Source organism: Lagopus muta, chromosome 4 (assembly GCF_023343835.1).
Source record: "Lagopus muta isolate bLagMut1 chromosome 4, bLagMut1 primary, whole genome shotgun sequence".
In the NCBI taxonomy this organism is placed as follows: Eukaryota; Metazoa; Chordata; class Aves; order Galliformes; family Phasianidae; genus Lagopus; species Lagopus muta.
Window position 1 is genome coordinate 18,105,037 of NC_064436.1, and position 24,268 is coordinate 18,129,304.

A 24,268-nucleotide genomic window follows, 5' to 3' on the forward strand; every position below is an offset into this window, starting at 1 on the left:
CACATTCGTTAACTCTGTGCATTTCAAATTTAGTGAACTGCAATAATGATCTGCAAGCTCTGCAAGTCAGAGAGAAGTGCCCAGTCACTAGACTCCTGAGATGTATACTTAAGCTTTTATACCTTTGTGCTCGACCTTTGATTGGGATCTTCTCTGGAATGCAAAAGCCCTGCACCCAAGGATGGTAACTGAGTTTGAAAAACAGATATCCGACCTCCCGTTGGAGACATCAGCTTAAATGCAGCCTGAAGAGCAGAGCCCAAGGCGCTGTGCGTTTCTCTTGTATTAGTGAACATATTTGGCAATGCATTCAACAGATCTTTTATTAGCTGCAAAGACAGATTAAAAGCTGTTTATGAGATTTGCAAGCTTCAGATTTTCTGCTATTTCTAACAAGTTGTATTGCCGTAACAATCAATACCAAATAGCTTAGCTTCGAGAGGGGAAAACAAAATAGTAACGCTAAAAAACGACATGCAAAATGAAGTGTAATATTTTTTATAGCTAGGAAGTAACATTACATTTACACATTATGCAGACAGTCTTGAATTCAAACTTTAAAAGGAACTTTCATTTTGAATATTTAACTGCTTAACTGTAATGAGCTAATTTTGAGTAACCATACCTCTTTGCTTTCATGGAGGTTTACTAGTAAGCCATCTGGTGTAGGTAGGAAAATATCTGTAGAAAAAAGGGAGAAAAGTTAATAAGGAAACATCAACATTAACACAGAACAAAACATTTCATTGCTCACTGCTGTAACTGCCACCAAATAAGATCTACTTTTCTGAGAGATAAGTAACCTTCACAAAGCTTGCTTTATTCAAAGGCAAGTTAATGTTTGATTTTCACTTTTTAAGCACCAAGTATTCAGTAGATAGCACATGATTATTTTTCAAAAAGATATTCCCTACGAATTCAATAAAATTCACCTAACACTGGAATATTCAAGAGACTCAAATCTTTCTGTTAGAGGGAGAAAATACAAAAATTTATGTCTCCGCTTTCTTGTGACTTACCATCAATATCTGAAACAATGAGCATCTGAGGCTGAGATAAACCTTCTTGCAAGTTATAAAACTGAACAGTGCTGTCAAATGTTATGAATCCTATTCTTGTTCTTGAGTCTCCAGGCAGCCTAAGCATTAGTAGAAGAAAAAGACAACTATTAGGCTCTACATTTCTCACTCATAAAGAACATACATATGTAAACCTTCTGCTAAAGTTCATCAGTTCACTTACGAAGGTGAGAAGAGAACAGAAAAGGACAGTCCCCTACGAAGAGGCTGAGGAAGCCTGGAGAAAAGAAAGCTGCAGGGTGACCTCATTGCAGCCTTTCAGTAACTAAAGGGAGCCTACAAACAGGAGGGAAATCAACTCTTTGAAAGGGTTGATAACTGCAGGACAAGGGGAAACGGTTTTAAGTCGAAGGAGGGAAGATTTAGGTTGGATGTCAGAGGGAAGTTCTTTGCAGAGAGTGGTGAGGTGCTGGAACAGGCCTAGAGAGGTTGTGGATGCCCTGTCCCCAGAGGTGTGCAAGGCTAGATTGGATGGGGCCCTGGGTCTAGTATTAAACGGGGAGGTTGGCCCATATTCTTATGTACGGCATTACAAACACATGGCATTTTATGATTTTTCCTAAAAATGAGACTGAACAAAGACTAATATAGTATTTGTAAGTGAAGAATTTTATGTATGTGTCAGTGCCTTTATCAAAAAGGAAAATTTTAAGTTTCCTAATAAGATGCTGTGGAAAACAATTTCCAAAGAAAGGTTTCCATACGATGTGTATCATTTTTTGAGACACACGAGCATAGTGAAGTTCATCGGTCCTCCCACAAAAAGCACCAACAAAAATTCAAGATGTTGTTCTAGTGCAAAAATGAGGTACGTACAGAAGGTGCCACAGATAGACACAGCTAACTGATCTAAAAAACCCAAACTGACTGTGGAGTCCAACTAGGCAGCTTCACACTAGCTGTTACAACATTTCGTTATGCAGCACCTCAGCTGTTTCAGCATCTGAAGGCTGGCCAAAATCTGTCATTTAATTGTTTTTGTAGTTCCTAATTATAAATGAGCACTTTACATCTTTGTTCATATTCTTAGAAATTACAGCTCTATATTCTTCACAGATCCACCTTTAACCACAAAATGGGAAGACACTTCTCAGTTGGGCTATTTTATTGTACTGTTATTACTGCTGTTCCTGTTTTTAAGACGTGAATGTTTCATTTCAGAATCTTGTGAACTTTTGTCCCTGAGGGACAGCACTTTTAAACATCATATGCAAGTTGTCTTCAAAACTTTAGGTTACTACAATGCATAATCACTTATTAGCTAATTTTGAGAGATTACTTATATTCTTACTTGTCCAGGTTTTCCAGCAATGAATTGCAGACTATTGTCAAATATCCAGCATCCACTGCATTATGAGAGACATCTAGAACAAATAAATATACCGCAGGCTGAGGAGGACGAAGCTACAAAGTAAAAAAAAACAAAACAAAAAAAAACAAACACAAAAATCATAGTTAAAGAAATGTTAAAGAACTTCAGTCAATAGAAGGGTGACAAAGGGAATATTTAAAATAATGCAAGCTACACATCGTACCAAAGAATAAAATTAACTAACAGCCAGGTGAATAAATTCTTATATAAAAATAATTCCCAGTGGTTAACACTACTTATTTGCAACAGTATACAACATTATGTTTCAGAACAAAAAACTGATTTGTTAGACTCTCCTTCCAACACTAAACTCTAGCATCAAGTTTTTCTCCCAGATACAGAATTTACTCTTCTAAACTCACCGGTCTTTCAGAATGTGGACAACACGATACATTAATCTGTGCTAAAAATAGTCTTACAACTACATAGCAAGCTCTACTTATTCATTCCCAAACATCTTGGCCACAGTACTCCAATTCCATTTCAAAAGAGCAATTCACTTTTGCTGCAATTAACACTGTCATTATGAATAGGGCCAATTTCCAAGCTTTGTTTATCATTCTTAAGACAAGACTACTATTACAGCAATCACAGGTTGATTACTGGTTAGAAACACAATAATAATTTGAACCCAGCTCTCTTGTTATTTCACAACCAGCTTTTCAAAACCTCTTCACTAAAAGGGAAAATCCAGAAACTGCACTGTACCACAATCAAAACAGACTGTGTAATGTTAAAGTGCACTGGATTGAATATATACATTTACCAAAACTCAAAAAAAATATGAGCTTTAAGTGTTCTCTGGTCTTGGAGTACCTTTATAGGAAAATTACTACATATCACCTGAGCAACATGCCAGGTTCAACGTTAACTTCAAGTGCATTTATATTAACGTGCAATTCTGTGGAAGCTCACCACAACAATTTATTTATTACCATATAGTCAGAGGAAGCAATGAACTCCACTGTAGAATTTTGGACCTCTGGCCGTTTGTGCGGCTCTCCATAAGATCGCGTCAGAGGATTATACATAAATTCTTCAGGGACTAGGAAAAAAAAAAGTTTCCAGAATTTAAATGCTTGCTAGCAAATAAGAACAATTACTGAAATGAACACAGACAGATTTCAATAATTAAAAGGAAAAATATTCACATTAAGGATACAAGACAAAAAGCATCCCATATATCAAAGTTAAGAAACTAGAAATGAAAAAAGCTTCATTTTCAACAGTAAAATAACCCAAACGTTAAAAGAAGGAATGCAAATTGAGTCTTTCACAACAAGCTTCAATCTCTACTGCTCATCATAATACCTGGCTTAGATTGCACACAGTATTTAGCTGTCATCATCTGTCCAGTTGCACGTTACAATGGCAGTCGGTGGTGTAAATTGATTTTATTACACAAGTAAGCCGGGGTAATTTGATTACATCCTCAGTCTCCCACAGAATTGCAAAATGGTTTTTTCTTAAAAAACGCACAATATCTGACAAAATCCAGATACTTAAAAAAACATCTTCAGATTACAATCATTTTAATCTACTTAAGAATATCCCATGGAGTAATACAATGCAAATACTAGAAATATATTATATTAATGCAAGCTTCTTCTGTTACAAAACTTACCGTCATTAACTCTATAGCATAAATTACATTTCCACCTCCTTTGATCAATGAAAGAAACAAAAGGGTTGATGTATGTCCTGCAGGACCTGCACCTCACTATTGTGCTTGATGTTATCACTGGTAATTGCTAAAACGAAAGAATAGAAAGTTGTTACAAAGGCAGCTAATAAATTTTATGAAGACCATTATTGTGCAGCACAGTGTATAAAAGCTTCAAAAGACATTCTATCATTTTTCATGATCTTTTCTAGACCATTTTCACAGTGTGTAACAATGCCTATTAAAAATCTCTTTAAGATCAGAAGTAATAATTTCAATTATCTTAATCCAAACTCATTAATCTCAGATGCTACACTACTTTAAATAAAATTAGTCAGCCATAGTAATAAGGCTAACTACAGCAAGATTAGTTATTAAAGGACAAATTGTGACCATGGATGCTCAGACAGCAAACCTTACATGCCAAAAAATTCACAGAAATAAAAGAAGGCCGTATCAGATAACTTGTCAACCTTTTTACGTAATTATAAACAAGCTAGATGGAATGGAACAGCAGCTCAACAGTCTTAACACAGTTTCTACCTTTCAGTCTTATATTGTGTGTAGCATCTATTGCCTGTATTACTGGCACAATAAATGCTGTCATGTTAGCATTGCCTTTCAAGAAAGCACTGTGAACACCTTCTCAAAAAGCATCCTATAGCTTTGATCCCCACAATCCAACCTTCAATTCAGAGCTCCAGAAAACCACCGGCAAACAAATCTTTGTTCGCCACTTCAACAATATGGAAAAAAAAAAAAAAAAAAGAAGGGCAAGTCCCAAGCTTTTCCCTTATCAATTTCAATGAGGCAGCAATTTCAAGATTTAAATTCTCTCTTTTGATTACCAAACTTTTTTTTTTTTCAGCAAATTCTGTTATATTTAGTAATTACAGGTCATTTTATCTTATTCTGTCTGATCCAAAAAGGATATTAGAATATATTAAATAAATATACTAAAAAAGTAAGCTACTTTACCGTTAAGTCTCTGAAGGGATGTAGCAGCAAACCCAGAGGAAGTTTAGCTTTATTTAACAAAGCCTGCGTCTGTGGAATATTTGTCAATGTACATCGAAATGAACTGAAAAGAAATAAAAGTATTTCATTGAAAATGATTTTGTTTTAAAGATGCTAAAAACATTGTTAACTCCTGATTTTAAAGAACCCTGACATTTAAGAAAACCTGTATTTTACGAAGCTGATTTAAAGAGTAATGGAAAAGGAATTAAAAAAAACTTTCAGAAGAATTGAAGAAGACTCCCCTACATCACTTAAGTAGTTCTGTAATACATATACAGCAAAACAAACTTGAAACAAAGAAAGAACTGCTTTAAATACAACGTTTAATTTAAAATGACAGGTTTTATTCATTCTCAAAATCTTATTTTGTTTTAACAAGGGAACTAAAGAAGGAATCGAGCATTCACTAGTCCAAGAAAGCAAAATTTATGTAAAAGAAAGCAGCAGAAGAGTACGTAAAATACCAAGACGATCAAAACCTTTTATATTCACGCAATACAAAGTACAGGACTGATTTCAAATCATAAGTAGTACTAAAGAAACCCAAAGCGTCAGCAGTACTGTACATGCCAAAGACTGATTATATCCTCATTTCTGACCTATTTTCTGGTGGGACAGTGCATTGCCAACAGGGCAGCCATACGAGTTAATCTGGAGCAAAGAATATATATCCTTTTCTAATTAGAATTAAAGTGCCTGGGGGGAAAGCAATTTTCACTATATTGAGATGCACCTGACTTGAAATAGCAGATGGATGTTAATTGGAGGTAAAATTATTCATCGTAATTGCAGTATTACAATGGTTGAACATACAGTTTATTTAGTGTATTAATTGTACAGTCACCACAGTTTTCTGGAACAAAATCCTATGCAATATTACAAAAAAATTCCATGAAATGGTACTGTGTGATGTCAAGGTGTTTTAGTATGTATTCTTTTATTTATTTAAAGACAGATAACACAAGGCAAAGATGCAGCAGGTTTCTTTGTGTTTTAAGCTACACTCATACTGCATATAAAGCATTCTGATGGCAGGACAACTTCATATTTTGCATAAAGATGCAGATGACAAACTTATTTTCGAGTGAAGGGAATTATACTATTACAAAGATTTCAAAACAGTAGCCTGCTTTAAATTATTTGTAACATCAAAAAATAAGTAAGCCGTCACTGAAGCACATAACACATTCTTTTAGACGCAGTATACTTACTCCGGACTGCAGTTTAATTTCCTAAGATCAGAATTCAAGTTCGGCACAGGAGCTGGAACTGAAGATACAGGTAAAATATTTCTATCCTGTGTAAGGTTTACAGGTCTCAAGCCTTCTGGCTGCTGAGAATGCTGCAGACTTAACCCTCCTAAGGAAGAGGACAGCTGGTTCACACCTGGATATTGCTGAAAAAAAGAAAAAAACGAAACGCCCCAAGAGCATTGCAAACTGATAAACACAAAGTCACATTTACATAACTATCTTAAATCTTCTTGTAATTTTTCTTCTTCCAGAGCTCTATTAAAAAGGATACCAACAGTAGTTATAACAACAAAACCAGACAAACAAGAATATTGTTTCACAGCAGTGATTTAAAATATGTTTCCCGGGACCAAATTCAAACACAATATACGAACTGTCACTGGAAGTGACAGCTGAAAGCTTTAAGCTTTCCAGGATAAGGAGAAATACCTAACTAGAAAGACTGAGGAGATTTCTTCCCTCTTCGAAGATGTTAGTGAAATTCATCCAAAGTAAAGAAAAACATTTTAAACATACATAAATATATTTATTTTTAAATATAGTAACCACCACAGAAGAAGAGAAAAGGTTAGGTTAGAAGGCACGTCAGTTCTGGCAGTCCAAAACACTCTCATCAAGCAGGGCTAACAAGAATGCTCACAGTCTTGGCCAGGCAAATTCTGAAAGTGCTCAAGGATAGAAGACTTCATAGCACAATCTGTTCTAATGCTTCCCCAATCCCATTCTGGAGAATTTTCACTTTATACGTATAACTGGAATTTCTCCTCTCGCACCCAGCACTTTTTTATCCTTATTGCTGTGTGCTCTTGAAAAGAACCTAGCTCTCTCTTCACTATACAACATGTGATATATGACTGGAGACTGAATTTAAGATGCTCTCTTCTCCTTGTGTCTCCTCAAAGAAAGATAAGTCTAGAATTTCATAATAAGCTTTGCCACTTTTATGAAAGGACACTACAATGTTCTTGAAAGCTTAGGAAGATAAAACCAGGTACCTTTACAGCCTAGCGGTTTTAATTTAAAACAACTTCAGATTCATTACGTAAGACATTTAAATTAAAACTAAGCTATCATAATAAAAATGACTAACACTTTTTAAAGAGATCACTAAGCTGTAAGTTTTCCAAATCAATAATGGATGCTCAAGTGGCATTTGATTTTCCTAAAAAACACAAAAACATAAAAATATGTAGACAGATCTACACTGAATAGAGTGATTTTTTTCAATTGAAACTTAAGCATTTTCTCATCATATTTTACACTACTTTTGTAAGAAGGGAAGGCCTTGTAGCTACTACATGCTTCCTTAAGGTATTATGCTTAGCTCAATAAGGAATTCTGATCACTGACAACAATAGCTTTGGTGACATTTGCTTGCTGAGCATTATTACAGAAAAAGCAGCGTATACAAATCAGTGGGCTTGTTTTTCTACATGCCTTTACACACATCTTAGCACTGCTAATGAGAACTGGGTACACAACTGTTTGGGTGTTTGGTGCTCTCTGGTACCCAGGAGATCAGAACAGAAGCAGGCAGCAAGCCACATCATGCACCCCAGTTTTGAGGAGCTCTTTTATCTGGACTCCAGGCAACACCTTACTTGTAAGATGGTTCAGTGGTGTAAGTGGACCTTCCTTATTGTTTCCATCAATGAAGTATAGATCTTTAGAACAATAAATCTTAAAATTGTAGCTGCTATTAATAACTGGATTAATTAGTAAAAGCGAAGTGGCTGTGCTTAATTGCTTGGCAACACACTTCAAAATTCAGTTCAAAAGCCTTCCAAGGAACTCAGAGCTAGGAGATCAGCGTGACACTCAACATTTACTCATTCACAAATTACAAACATAAAATGTTAAAAAGAAATATACAGAAAAGACTTCTTGTTACATCAAGTAACTTTCAAAATAAAATATGAACCTGCGGATAATGCTGAAACCCAGGATGGTGGCTTGGATTAGTGGGCTGCATAGGAGTAGGTGGCGCTGTATTTTGGTAGGCAGGTTGCAGTGTTGGATATCCATAACCAAAGGGCTTGGAAGTTTTGGATGTTTGAGGGGCTGGTGGAGTAGGAACTGGGCTGCTGGTCACAGAGCGTGTCTCTGGAAGGACAAAAATACCCCTCAGATATTCAGTAGAATTTCAATTTCTTAGTTAAGACATCAACTCCTGAATGCATTTTAACAAGCAACATTTTTTCCATTTATAATTTTTGCATTATCCAGCAAGATTTTTTTTTGCATTGATCACATGTAAATAAGCCATTAGCAACTAAGTCTACTGCAGCTGATGCCAAAAATGGGTTGTACGTTGGAAGACGACCATAGATCTGCGTATCTATTACCCAAAACTTGTAGATGTCATTCTGAAAAAAAAACCAAAAACAAACCAAAACAAAAAAAAACCCCAAAACTCCATAACTTTTAAAAATAGTTTTTCAATTAAAAGAGGAAAAAAAACAACAAAACAAAAGCCACCCTCATACACTTCTGTACGTTATATTCCAGGATTTACTATTGATGTTTAGTCTCTCCTGCAGCCACTTATGAATACTCTTAAAACACACCGTTGAGGTGAAAGTACTAATCCCTATATATAGACATAGTGCTTTTCTTGAAGAAATCCAAGTCCCTCTTTCCTATTCCTGCAGCAGAGCTTTGGAGTCAGGATTGTTAAAAGTTAAAATGAAAGTAAATACACAGCCCTCAATCCGTAGAAAATTTAACTATTGTTAAAAAAGAACAAAAAAAAAAAACCAAAAAACCAACAACCAAAACCAACAACGCTTTTGAATTTAATGCTTCTGAATACGAGATAAGACTTAGAAGAATTTAGGCTTGGTAAAATCTGAAGAGAAGTGACATGTGAATCGCCCAAAAAAACAATCTTGAAGAATCTGGATTTGGTTCAAACAGTTCAGATGGATGGTGTAAAAATAAAAAGAAGTTAATCCTGCTACTCTTTGAAGGAAGCATAAGGAATAAGCCATTTTCAGAATAACTCTTCAACAAGACTAAAATGCTTGGTTATTATCTGAAAAATTAAAATTCATACTCCTGCAGTCATGTCTCTTCTGCCTTTACTGCACCAACCAGACCAAACAGGGAGAGCAGTATCAAGATTTTAGCTGATAGATTTTGCTTTACACAAGAACCCATGGACTAAGCAAACTACTGTGACGTTCTTAGATGGTCAGACCCCCAAAATTAATCCATTATTTATAATATAAAAATATATAACATAATATTCACTAACATACCTACAAGCACCCTTGCCACCTGCTCCCAAAATGACAGATTTGAAGACTGAGGTAACCTATTAGATCACATAAAATAAACCTGACATTCCTGATATTTCTAAAGATTAAAATAAGCAGCATACCATCTATGTTTTTCAAATCTTCTTTGCATGTAGAAGAATAAAAAGAAAATAACCTGTCAAACCTACAAAAAATAACCTGATCCAGCCATCTCTGCTAGCTGCTGTCTTTGGTCTCTCAAAACTTCACATGGTGCATCTCAGCTATTATCAGCTGCTAAGCCTACACAATCAGGCACACAGCATAACTTAGAGAAAGATAACTGCTTACACACAGAGCACACTTTCAGCACTGCCCTCAATATTATGATGGAAACTATGGCCTGTGATACAGAGAAATTTTTCTTAATTATTACTCAAACTTCACTGTTAAATCTGTGAGAAGTGATTGAAAAAGCAAGGCTTGATCTCTCTGAAGGCTACCCCAGTTCCTATAAACGTGAAAGGTAATTCCTCTCCCCTGTTCAATGATGGATAACAATCAACATCAGAAAGGGAAAAGAATCACAGACAGCAGACACTTGAGTAAATTTAAACAAACAATTCAGAATTCACATGCAACAACACATGGATTACCTGGATAGCCACCTCCTTCCAGGGCATCATAATTGTTCAGAACAGGAGACGCACTGCTAGTAGTAGAAGAACTATCAAGTGCTAAGAAAAAAAACAAAACAAAAACTTAGGTGACTCAAATAGTAAATCTTTGAGACATTTTTTTTCTAAAAACTCTGGTAAGGAACCGTGAAGATTTATTACCAAAAAAAAAAACACCAACCAAAACCTAACAGCCACACAACAACAAACACCATGGCCTAAGACTTGAAAGCTATTACCACTGCAAAAAGGAGAGGAAAGAAGAGATGAATAATCAACGTATTTTTAGGAACTAACACAAAACAAATGGCAAAAGAGAGACACGTGGTAGGACAAAAGCAATGCAAAAAAGTTGTTTCTTGAAACCAAAAATATCCTTCCAAGAGATTATTCTTTCTGAATCACATGAAACAAAGCAATGTACAACATTTTAAAAACAGACTGCTTCACAACTCCTAACAACAGAAGTCTCCCATCATCTTCAGAGTGATCACGCACCATCCCCACTTCAGGCCAAACTGAACCAATGTACCAACATGGTTGAGTTTTTGTTGGTTTTGCTGTTTGTTTTGTGTTCTAGAAACAAAAGGAAACCGGATTCATTATTTTGTGTGTGGCACAGCTTTGCTTTGTCCTACTGCTAAGAAGTCAAAATATGCTTTTACTAGGTCAACGAGATTTACTTAAGAGTTTAAGTAAGTTGTTTTTCATCTGACTGGAAGAGCTTGTTCTGCATTTCAGAAGAATACCAAGAAGATATACACACAACTCTGAACATGCAAGACAACTTCAAGATTTCCCACTTAACCACCGTGTCACCAGTTAGACATTTTTCTCCACAATAAGCTGTACTCACTAAAAGAAATCTATCTGGAATGCAGTTGCACATAAAATCAAATATTCTTTATCCTTAGACGATATTAATGATAGAATGAATTACAAAAAATAACATTATATGCTTCCCAAGCTCTCCCTGGAGGGCAAGAGAAAACAAACTGACAAACAGAGAAAATAAGAAAATATTTCAAGCGCATGCTGGAAATAAAAATAATGCATCTTAGTCCTATTTCTACTAAACACAAAACAGTATCAATAAAAACAAGCAGCAAATTTGACATACAGAGATGTTCTAGCTAAACTACGATCTCAGATATTCTGAAGCACAAACAGGATCTGCCTAAGAAAATAACATGAATTCCCTTCAGAGTATCCCATATACTTACTGAAGAGCTTACACATAAGGTCTTTCCTTCTTAAGACTGTTGACATTTTTGTAACACATTCTCAGAATAGTCAGGGTACCAATGAGGACAAGAATTAATACACACCTCACTGTCCACCGGGAACTATGTGGTTTACTACAAAAACAACGAGGTGTGCAGTTCCCTGCAGATCAGAAATACCTCTGGACTCTAAAGTGACTACATGCGTCTAAAATTTTACCATTTTCCCTCAATAAAAAACACAAGAACTGCCATAAAATTAAATAGCTGCCTATACTTAAAATAAGCTCCAACAGCTGTTCATTTATGTTAGTGCTTTAAGCACCAGACCAGAGGATGCTGGGAAGAAGGGAAAAAAATGTTTTAAAATTAAAAAATAATAATAATTATAGACACTATCCGGACAGAAGCAATACTAACAACATTCTTTTAAGATTATCTAGTTATTTTCATCAAAATAACTTAAGCTTTCACACAGTTAGCATGATAGTCAAAGGTCCCAGTACAAAAAAGCTTTGAGAACCTACAAAAAAAAAAAAACAGACAACCAGACGTACAACACACCTGTGTTTTGTAAAACCACTGGCACAGCCAGAGCTAGAAATCTGTCAGGATATATGTCAACCCCTGGTGACAGGGCATAAAAGAGGAAACTTGTTAGTTAGGCAGCTTATGCTTTGAGTCTAGATGCCCTTGCACTCTTCTGAGTTTTGAAAACAATGATAGTTCGAAGACTACAAGCTTTAATGGAACTACAGATTTTCAGAATTTAGGATGGTAGAGAATAAGAGAATTTAGTCTCTAGTAGGGCTTGGGAACAAAATAAGTTAAAGAAGGTTGTGGTAAAAGAAGCTCGGAGGGGGGGAGGGGATTAGGCAAACATAGTTTTCTGCAGAAAACTCAGTAGAAAGCCCTGCACAAAAAAAAACAACCCTCTATTCTTCAGAAAGCAAAGTTCAAACAGCATCTGCCTCACAGCCGCCAAAGCAAACTTTTCTTTGAGCTTTCTTTGGAAGAAACAGCTGCCGTTCAAGAAACACAACATACTGAATTTGAAAACCAGACAATTCTGTCAAATACAGACAAAATCCTTGCAGCCAAAAGCCTAACATTTCAATCAAGCAGGAGAAAATGCTTCCTAAAAAACAGTAACTGCATTTAGGTTGCCACAAAGCAAGCAGGTTAAAGCTGAACCTATGTGTCTGAGCTGCAGAGATGTAATGAAAGAAGAAAGAAAAATGAAATAGATTAGTTTACTGTCTTAAAAAACCCAAACTTAAAAATTTCCAATATTTTTATACTTTACTACCTTAATTGTAAGGTCTTCCTATACATGGAATGGATAACCAGGTCAGTGCTGTTTAATATTATAAAAAGTAGCATGCAGTTGCTTTATTTGCAAAATAAACTGTTATCGGTCTAGAGTTCCATATGTTGGTATCTTCACTTGGTGATTTAAAACCTACTTCAAATATAAATACTAAAACTCAGTGAGTCTTCTAAGCTGAGAATATTACCCAGTGAGATACATTAAACATCTGATCTTAATATGAAAAGAAACAAACATAATATTAATATGAAAAGAACATTTGATGACCACTACCAAACTCCTTTCTGTTTGCAATAGTACTTAATGTATGGGAATTCTCTAGTTAACGTGATACATACTGAGTCAAAGTGACTTTCTGTCTCAAATAAAGAAAAATAATTTCAGGGGAGAGAAATATGGAACAAAACTTGAGTAGGAAGGGAATAAGATACTGGTGTAAAGCTAAAGCCAACCTGCTTCCTCATCCTCCTCATCCTCTTCCTCATCATCTGAACTTGATGACAAGGGAGTTGGTGCAGAGCTAGCTTGATTATTAACATATCCACCATACTGCATGCCTGTGAAGTGGAAAGCACAAACATAAGAATCAGACAGACAGGAAAGATGAGAAACAAAAGTCACAAATCATTGCAATAAAAGTGAGAGATATTAGCCATTCCAGAGAAAATCCCAACATGCAAACAGTTGAATGTACAACCCTACATGATCTAGAGAACTAGACCCACAGTTGATCTATGAAGTATACAGCAGAAGCAGTTTTTAGTGAGCCAGTGAGGTATTAGTAACACAGAAGTTAGCAGAAAGTTTCGCATCTGTGTGTGTAAATTATGTACACATAGACTTTCTGCATAGACAGTTAACAGCAGTTTGGCCTGGAATGTCTACAAAAAGCAACACCTATACATAAATGTGTTCCTTCTCAGATAATTTTGAATTATGTTACGAAGGCATTGATACTCAACTTCTACTTGGCACAGTTGCCCTTTAAAGCAGGAGGCATTCACTTTCTAAGTGTGAAAGCTGTCAGAAATTAATGAAACATACTGCTGTTACAGGGAATAAGAATACAAACGTAGACTTCAGCAACACTTTCAGTGAAATTTAAACTAGGCAAACCTGAAAACTTAGTGTTATTTTAGAATTAGTGCCTAAATTCAAGCTTGTAGACCCATATACTTAAATACTTAAAAATTACCATTCACGTTTAAGATCTGATGACAACTCATAGACAACTCCAAACCAGACACGTACGATATTTAAAACAAACATATGTGAACAATACACAAAAACAGCACATGCACGTATCACTTTAAAAAGAGTAAAGCATGCTGCAGTATTTTATAATGAATACACAATGTTACTAATTAAGTCTAAACATTTCCAAGAACTCTTAAATTTCCTTTGCTGTGGAACAGGGTTAGGACAGTTTTTGAAACAGGCTTGCAGCCAGAAAGAGACACACCAAGAAGAAACATAATTTCCCCTCCCAGCAATCTGGTTGACCACTACAGCGAAATCTAAATCTTCCAAACTCAGGAGTTTAGCATTTCACTCCCCACAGAAACAATGTCACCATTACACTGGACTGTTTTTTATCTTCACACTACATAGCACTACAAAACTGACATGGCTTCATGACAACTTGACATGACAACTTAAACAATCTGAAACCATCACAGTATTTATTAACCCCAACTGCAAACTGAAACCTACTACATCAACCTTTATTTTAATTAAAATATCAGGTACATGCCTTTTTTCTCTTCTTTTCTTTTTTTTTTTTTCCTCATGTAAGCAGTCTCAAAGCACTGCTTCAATTTCACTAAAGGAAAACAAGAGTCAAGGCGAAGGGCATCTATGCACAATGAGTGTAAAAAGAAAACAGAGCAAAGGTGTATCATAGCATTCTTGGGAAGCTGTACCTTCCACACAGAGTTTAGTGCACAAAGTGACTGACATTATTTCCCTTCATTTAGCACATCACAATCTTATAACTCCAATCGAGTTTTTCCTCAATAACTAGGAAGCAGTGAAGACAACCACAGTATAATGTTTTAGTTTCTCTGTACAGTTAGCACCACTGTTTCCTCTCCTCATCTCCTGTGAAGGCTACCAGATGCACTTGATAATGATACAAAAAACAAACAAACAAACAAACAAAAACCTTCTTTGCCCCAAAAGAGAATACAGCTGAAGAGACCACGTCATTCTCTCAGGCACAGGAGAAATCCTGATGAATAAGACAACAATTAAATCATGGTGAAGGAGAAAAATCAACTTAAGATCACCGACATGCAAGTAATAAGTAAAAAATCAGAACAGAGATTGGTAACGAGACAAGTTACGAAGTGTGACAGAAACAGAGGTCACAACAAAAGCTCAGCACAGCATGTGAGTGCAAAGACAGATTCCTAACAAATATCACAGACAGAGGAGGATGGAAAGTAGATCCACCTGAAAAGGGCACACCAATGCAAAAATTCCAAGCACGAACAAATGAAAGGAAAGGAATGAATCAGTTATTCTACTATGCCCCCTTTGGAATCTTTATAAAATGCTGGGAAAAAAAAAACCAAGTGAATACACTCATACTTCTAGAACTGTTCCTTTTCCTGTCACTGGTTCATACACAAAGACAACACGTGGTTCAGAAAGAACACTGAAGATAAATGAAAATATGTGAATGACAGTAATTTAGTAATGAGAAATTATGAGGTCATTATGAAGTCTGGAAGCAGGCCTAGCTGAACTCTCACCTTACCAGCTCGGAACATTATTTTTGTTGCCAGCAGTAGTACAAATTTCTGCCTTTAGGATACTGCTGTGTTCTACCAGCACAACTGTTCACTGACGCAAACAAATCCATCATCTGATCTGGTTGAAAAATAACTCCATTTAAAAAGTCAATCTCAGATGCAGAAACCCCTCACTTCAGTTCACAGGGCAATGGCACAGCCAGTAGGCCAGCACATGGGAGAAGGCAACTGAGGGACAGGCATGGGTGGCTGACACAGCAATTCAAGTGTGATCATAACTAATCATTGTGCTTAGTGCCGTCTACGTAGCCAATAATTTGTTAAAGTCTTCCAGTCCTAAAAATTCCTTGCTTAAAAAAGGAAGGAAAGTGCTAAACTATACTAAGAAATCATCTGTCTGTGAAATAAGCCAACTATCTAGATATTTTAAATAACAACCACTCATATAATAAAAGACTTTAAAACAAACTGTACGCTTATGTAGGTTAAGTTTCATAATAGAGGCCTCACCAAGAATGAAAATGAAATAAGGACATGCAAAAATAGACTATATTTTAAAGGTCTTCAGTTGCATAAGCCTCATATTTTCAATGCACATGCTATGAGGATAAGAACACTGTAATACTGCAAATAGTAATTTTTACTAAGTGAACTCTCTTCTTTATCTTAGCTTTGTATTATTTTCAGTTACTTATCAGTTCCTCTCAACAACACAGAACATAAGAGAGCATATAATAAACATCCAGACAGGATACATGCACACAAAAGTCCATCTCTAGGATGCCATTTCCAAGAAGATTATTTTATCTGCATTACATCTGTATGGACATTTAAGACGAAAAAGGCTTGAATACATTTCAGGTGTTTTTTTTCACCCCCCTGGAAGAACTTACCCAACTAAGCAATTGCCATATTTAAATGCTACATAAGAATGCCCGCACAAGGGCTTAAAACAAAGACACTTAAGACTTGAACGAATGCAAATCTTATTTCCAGAACATTCCCATGTAGACAACGCTACTGTTAGGATAAAAATCAGTCCATTTCATCACTGTATGAGAAACATGTGTGAATTTCTAAGAACCCAGAGAAATATTCAGAAGATATGTTCAATTTCTTCGGTAGATAAATTTCTACAGAAGTTATCACACTTAACCGGTGCTAAAAAGGTATTCCAAGAATACATTATGTATTTCAGACTCCTACAACAGAAACTGGTTGAAAAATGTTTACAAAGTCTTCTAATACTTACAAAAAAGTAGAAATTTGCATTTGATGAGAGACAGATAAATTACTGATTACAATAATGTAAATACAATTAGCTCATTGCAAGCACCCGATGACTTAGCTACATATTCTTGTTATATGTACAAGCACAGCACTGGTTGTGAAGAGTGCTCATCCAGCTACAAACTGCACAAACCTTAACTTACATATATGATTTTGAATTTAGTGCAGAGCTCAGCAGTGACCACAGTGATCCGCATTTAATTCCACATGAACATGTGATACATTACTTAGGAATCACGGCAGAAAACGTATACATATATAGATAGATAGATTATCTGCTATATATACATAGCACATTAAGGCAAGCAAAATTAAACAACTAAGTCCTTTTTCTCATCTGCAACAGGGTCATGCTGTTTCTTTAGAAGCAGTGTTGTTTTTTTTTTCCTAGCAAACACAACTGCAGTACAACTAAATTCTACCCAGTACCAAAGCAATCTACAGAACTGTGCAAGAATCAAGCACAGCTCTGAGTTATTTTCCTGGAAACAGTACACTGTATGTAGCACTTAGTAGCAATGAATAATTATCTTTGTGAATCGATTCCATCTTCTTCACAGAAATTATTTCTTTATGTTCCTCACTGCATAGGCAAAAAGGAAGAAATGGAAGAGAAGGAGAAGTTTACACATGGATGTCAGTACTCTTAAAGTTAGAAATGAAAAGCACGCTGTGATTGCCGAACCCTATAGTTTTGAGAATTATTTTGAAGGCTAACTATATCACCCTGTTCTGAATAAAACCGGCATCTACTTCCACTCTGCACAATGAGTTATTTTTCCATAAGGATTTAAAATTCTGAAATTACACAGCAAGAAATAAAACACTGCAATACATTAGATTAAGAATAGTAGGAACATAGATATTAAACAGCCTAAAAGGCAACTCAAAACACTGTGGCTCCATCAGCAAGGCAGAAGGCTGAGGACCCACTCTTTATCAAGATGTCACCAACATGAGAATAGGAAGAACCTTACTTAAGGGCCTCTCTGTTCTCCCACAGAACTCCTGCAGTAGCTTTCCACAGGAGCTTGCAGCAGGTTTCACGAAAACAGCTACACTATTGCTAGTTTATATCTGATTTTGCAACAGATTGATTACAAAAGATACTTTTAAGCCTCTCTTCTAGGATATCAGGATTGTGAACAACTCTTTAATGGAACTAAGTGAAATGCTTTGAAAGGAAGAGACATGCGAGTGACAATAAGGCAGGCAAAGCCAGCGACAATATATAACCAGAGGAAATCAAACACAAGAGGGAAAAGTAAAAAACAGACAGAACCAGAGTGTCACAAACACTAAAGGAGCTTGACTAGATGGGAGAAGTCCACTAGTGAGACAAATGCAAAAGAGCAATGAAGCTTCCAGCATTCAAATCCACACGTGGAACAAGGCAGAGGTCTGTGTTACAATTCCCCATTCCCTTTTAGTACCTTCCTGAAGGGCTGAGTCCGGTGATTGTGTAATGGAGGGTGAGGATTGTGGCTGTGAAGAAAGGCCTGGGGCCGGTGTCCTCACTGAGGATATGAGAGCAGAGGAAGCAGGTGCCCCAACCCCAGGCTTGGTAAGCTGAACGCTCTGGCTCACAGACTGCACGGGCTGCGAAGAATCAATGCCACCTGAAAACAACAGCAGAAAGTAGGAACACTTTTGTTTTTTTTTGTATTTACGCAAGCAAATACACAATACGAGCAATTATATTTAATGTTGATTTCACAACCACAGCAACAACATAGTACTTCACAGAGATGCCTTCGCACAAGAATTTATGAAAAAGATGGTCATCTTCTTTAATATGAAAGGTTTGTACTGTAAAAGACTCCATTACAATAACAGACTGCTCTGAAAACCAACGGCAAAAATGTTAGATAGTGCAACCAAGGTTAAGCAGAAGATAAATGAATGCATTTTTATTCCATTTCCCAAACACAATGTTTGCAGGGGTTCCTCTTCCTAGGCAAGAGGAACACTTAGCTATCTCCCTACCCATATCCCTCTCACAAGGAGGAAACTTGCAAGTCATCTGTGTGTGACCAGGATCCTGTCTCTCACAGGTTCCAGGTATTGTACAATTGGTTACCCAGCTACAAAACCCATTTCTAAGCAATCTGCTTCAATCAGCCCTGAGTACTCCACAGAAATTCTGAAGTTTTAAACATCTGGACTAGACATAATCTGCTTTTTTTTTTTAAAAAAAAATCAGATTAATGCTTTAAAAGATTCAACAGTCCAGTTGAAATTTCTATCAGATAAGGACAATATAAGTTCAATTAAGTTTGCGTTAAACAGAATCACTCTTTGTTTATAAATTCGCAAAAACATTGTATCATCATTTGTTTTAAAAGCAACTACTTCTTAAAAACCTCTGACAGACCAAACTGTTTAAAACGTGAATAAGAAAAGATTTGACCCCAACTCAATGACTCAGCATACCAACACAGAAATTAAGCACAAACAAAATTCAAACGCTTACATTTTCAGAGTATTACAGTACAGAAATCGGAGAATGATGCATGTGTAATTTTAGCTTTGCTTCCCCTGCACAAATAACAATGCAGTACATACAACCTTAGACTTTTTCCCCAGTAAAAGAAAAGAAAGTTGACAACTCCTGCCTCCTATAGGGGAGCAAATGAGGTTTAAAATGACCCTCTTGTTTTTCTTACTCATCTTCAAAATTGGCAGCATACTTTTTCCCATCTTAATGGCACTTCTATTTATAATGCAGATTTTAAGTATAGTGTGCAGTGTATGTAGTATTTTGCAACAATTACCAAAATCTAGATTAAAACATTCTTCTCCAAAGCACACGCACACAGCATTTTGTATTGAAATATACTTCCTGTAACCTGCATTTCCACACAATGCCTCATGGACTCCTCTTGGAAGCACCAGCATCTTCCAGCAGAAATGATGCCTTGGTAGCTACACAGCTTCCTCAAGCAAGATAAATGAGATGACCTAGGAGGATCTGTGATGGTAGCATACTTGCCTTGCTTTAGCAGCAAGAGTTCTGCATGGCATTTTGGTACTTTCCACACTTCAAGTCAATAAAGCAATGCTCACAGTTTCAAACACTGCCATAAAGCACTCAACATGTTAACAGTGCCACATGCTTTAAGTTGAAACTGGTTTACACTTGAACCAGCTGAAGATTCGATACTCCCCTGCCAGATACTAAATTCTTATTTTCAACCACAGGCCATCCAAAAATTTCATCCAAAATGATGTAGATCCTTATCTGAATATACCAATATACCAATATTCTCTTTTTCTTGACTGGTAGCCAGACTGTGTCTTGCAACACAAGCACCGATCAGTTCAGGATGGCGTACTATATTTCAGAGACAAAGCTGGACTGATTACCCACTTAAGTTTCCTATTAGCTTTTCCAGGACAATGCTGGTTAGCCCACCAACGCTCCCACCAAGGAAGACCTTCACCACACTGCAACAAATACAAAATCCCATCTCAGTGACACAACATTCTCTGTACTTCCCCCTTCCCTACAAACCTTTATTTTTGCATGCTAACATTTTATTCATGCCAAATGATTAGGAATGATTCTTGGTTACAAAAGCCTTGCACCAACAGAGATGTACAGTTAAAAGATATGTTACAGAAACAATCTTTGGAAATGTGTGGATCGGAGGTAAACTGTTATTTTTCCTATACACTATCACCACAAGTTTTCATTTCCAACTTGAGAACTGAAGTAGCAGTTGACAAAGTTTACCACAGTAGTACCATCAAGCTTTCAGAAGAGATTAGAGATCCATCTGTTCTGAGCTGCTATCGCCATGATCTTGTTTGTTCCGCCCCCCCCTCAACTTAGCATTTAATTTCTATGGAGAGATTTACCATCTCCTTGCAGCATCCTATCTCCACAACTTTCCTCGTCTCAGCTGTTAATAAATATACAAGATTAAAACATCTGTGTTGTATATACAAGACTAAAGTCTTGTACAGGATTATAACATTGTACAGGATTATAACATTCCTACAGAAGTGAGGCAGCAAGGACTTTAGATCCGTCTCTGACATAAGGGGAAGACGTGCATGAGGCCAAGAAATTCAAGTGTCTCCAGGTCAAGCTGCCTGCCTATGATTACAGCACAGCAGACAAGATCCATAAATCAAAGAAACCCATCCATACACCCTTTGGAGTTTTCCCCTCAATGATGGGAGGAGACTCCAGTATGTGGGCATCCTGACTGACAAAACACTCAGATCCACACTGCCTGGAAAGTACCAAGACAATCAGAATTTCAACTGAGATAAGCTGGAAACACAATAAAGAAAGCTACTGACCTAGAAAGACAAAAACCCTGAGCAATACAGTGTGTTATTTACATAGGACAGCACTGATCTAGACAGACTTATAGTGGTATCTGCAGGAATACAGAATGAAAAATTACAGTGACAAAAAGTCTTCTTGGTACTCCAACTAGCAATAGGAGAGAGTAATCAAAATTTATTTGCATGAACAGTCATAAAAACACTTAGGAATTTTAGCTTATTTTAAGCAATTTTCAAGCAGTTTTGCACAGAAAAGACTGAAACTGATTTCTGTCACTGTTTTCTTCCTGAATATTTCATCCTCCATGCTGTTCTCCAGAAAATTTCCTTTTATGAACTGTTTATCATTTCCTTAGATTGCTAGCATGTTGTACTCTTTCCAAAGATGTACAAAAACTGGCAAGTCATTTTCAAGTTTCAACTTTTTTTGTTTTTAAGACAGCCAACACTTGGAATTCTCTATTTAAAAGTACTTCATACGATTACAATAAAACTGCAGAGAAATTCAGAAAGCATTTCAGTGCCCCCAAAAGCAACTCAATTATGCTAAGACCAAACAAGAGTTTGGCCTCCGCCATTAACCTGGCAACCTATCAGTGCTTTCAGTATATTTTAAGCCAAAGATATGGAATTCTATACTTCAACAACAACAACAAACAAAAAACCCAGGAAACCAATGAAAACAACAAAAAAACAACATTCCGACTTCACTGATGACGTCATTCTGTAAAATTAAATGAGAGGCTGGTAGGTCATGAATCCTACTTGGTAGCTGGAATTACATCTGTATCCAATGGAATTATATGTGACAACTCAATCTGATGAAACACCTACAGCTACCTATAATGTACTCAAATACTTGCATCAGTACCACAGAAAGAGTGGGACCATGTCATTTCAGGCTTGATTTTTTTTAAATTACTGTGAAACTGCACCAAAACTGCTATTCAAACAGTACTTCGTGCCAACGTTGGCAGTAATCCAGATTGCTTTCCCCCCAGTCTGCTAATGGTTGCTACCTTAATTTGCTTTCTCCCAGTCAGCAAACACAGAATCACTTCTATGTTGAGTTTTAACCTGAAAAATGGTTCAGACTGAAAAGCAGCTATGCTCCAAACAAATCTCAACAGAGTTCACTGTGCAGAGAGCTCTTTGAAATGGAAACTTGACATTGCTACTAGTTCTTTGAGGACTTATCACATATCAAGCTTAAAGAGGGTAGATTTAGGTTGAATATAAGGAAAAAATCTTTTACAGCAAGTGTGCTGAGGCACTGGAACTCTGGTTGCCCAGAGATGCAGTTGATGCACTGTCCCTGGAGACTTTCAAGGCAAGGCTGGATCAAGCCCTGGGCAACCTGATTCAGCTGTGTATATCCCTGCTCAATGCAGAGGAGTTAGACTACATGACCTTTTAAAGGCCCCTTCCAACTCTAAGGATTCTGTGATTCTACAACCTCAATCACTCCCTTAAAGCGCACTGAACGGCTCAGAAAGCAAGCAACCAATGGCTCATAATGTGCTCCACAGTCTGGCCAGCTTCACTGTCTCACCCATTATACAGTCCTTCTTTACAAAAATAGCTATGAACTAATAATAGAAAAGTCAGTCAAATTAATATGCGTTTAAACAAAAGACTTCTATAAATTAAACTGAAAAGTCTGAATGTATAACAGTTTTCAAAAGACTACTGCAAATCCCAATATTCTGGAAGGATACTGAACAAATAATAAATGATTTTCATACAACTACTGCAGTATCCTGGAAGGATACTTGAGTTTCATGAAGTTCAGCTATTGGTTCTATACTGAAGATAATTCAATTTTCAGATGTACTTTTAAACCTTTAGTCCTTGAAATAATTCTTTTTATGCTTAACCTTTAAACACCATTATTTTCAGTAGCTTTATAAAGCCCTCCCCCTTCCTGCTTTAGTTTTTTTTTGAGGGGGGGGAGGGAGGGGGGAAACAGTATTTTGTTTTGGCTTTGAAATACTGAGTAAGCATGCACAGAGTACCACATAGAGGCAGAACTCACATCTCCCAAAACTGAGCTGAAGGATACCACTCATAGTTTGGAAACAAAACAAAACAACACTGAAACTGAAGACAACCCTGACACGTACTGGATGAACTTGATTTAAGCTAAGCTGGTGCTCCTGCTCAAAGCTTCACCATCATCAAAACCATGTTCCTTGGTCTTAGAAAGCCCCAGCTACAAGCAACTCCAAAACCAATTTTGGTGCTGAACTATAATCTGAAATATCTGGTATAAAGAAGGCAACATTCAACAACAGCTCACTAATACCCATCTCATTCAAAAACTATTCATCTTCCATAGCTTACAAGTCAGAACTGTATCAAGTCAGAACATTACCAGTATTGAAGAACAATCAGAATTTTCTTCCACACACTATTTACTTAATTCAGATACAGAGGGAGAGCAAAATGTCTCATTAGGTAGGCCCTCTTCACACACATCAAATTCCTTCCACACTTCCTACCCTACGAATTTGTAGTCACCTTTCTCACGAAGCAGCAGAAGCTGAAGCTACCAGCAAGGACTGAGTGCACTTGCCTTCAGCTGGCACTCTCCACACCTCATTCTCTACTGCTACATCAATGCTAAAATAACATCTTTGTTTACAAAAAAAAAAAAAAAAAATCAGCTACAACCACCTAAATAGCTGTCACATGCTTCTTGAAAACAAAACCAAGCTAATTGCCCCCAAACCCACTTAAGTTTCTGAAGTGAAGAGAGAGGGTGCGTATGTGTTCACTTTGGTAAAAGATGAAGAACAAGCTTAAGTCATAACATCAAAAAAAAATCTCCAGTCATCGAATGAAAAAAGTGTATTTGCAATTAAGAAACTGCACCCTCTTTCAAAACAGCAAGAAAGACTTCCCCTCTAAGTTACTTAAAGAATAAATAACAACAAATAACCTTTAAACTACCCCAGAAGTGTTTTTTTCTGTCTCTCTCAATAGAAGCATGTCAGTGATAGCATTAGCTGTTACTGTGAGGAGTGTGGTAACCAAATGAGAAAAGCTTCCGGAACCAGTAAGGATA

The 24,268-nt window shown here is 36.6% G+C and overlaps 1 protein-coding gene across 2 annotated transcripts in view; it reads right to left on the reverse strand.

Moving 5' to 3' along the window:
- Positions 1-24,268, reverse strand: part of SEC24B (SEC24 homolog B, COPII coat complex component) — a 43,586-nt gene that overhangs the window by 13,318 nt on the left and 6,000 nt on the right. The window contains exons 3-14 of one of the 2 annotated variants that reach the window (XM_048943254.1): positions 18,336-18,521; positions 13,309-13,413; positions 10,283-10,363; positions 8,309-8,490; positions 6,346-6,530; positions 5,093-5,195; positions 4,076-4,202; positions 3,387-3,496; positions 2,371-2,483; positions 1,020-1,138; positions 626-681; positions 123-329 (exon numbers count right to left, since the gene is read on the reverse strand). In XM_048943254.1, coding sequence (XP_048799211.1) covers positions 123-329; positions 626-681; positions 1,020-1,138; positions 2,371-2,483; positions 3,387-3,496; positions 4,076-4,202; positions 5,093-5,195; positions 6,346-6,530; positions 8,309-8,490; positions 10,283-10,363; positions 13,309-13,413; positions 18,336-18,521 — 1,574 coding nt within the window. The remainder of the gene's footprint in view (positions 1-122; positions 330-625; positions 682-1,019; positions 1,139-2,370; positions 2,484-3,386; positions 3,497-4,075; positions 4,203-5,092; positions 5,196-6,345; positions 6,531-8,308; positions 8,491-10,282; positions 10,364-13,308; positions 13,414-18,335; positions 18,522-24,268) is intronic. The other variant, XM_048943255.1, reaches the window with a different exon arrangement.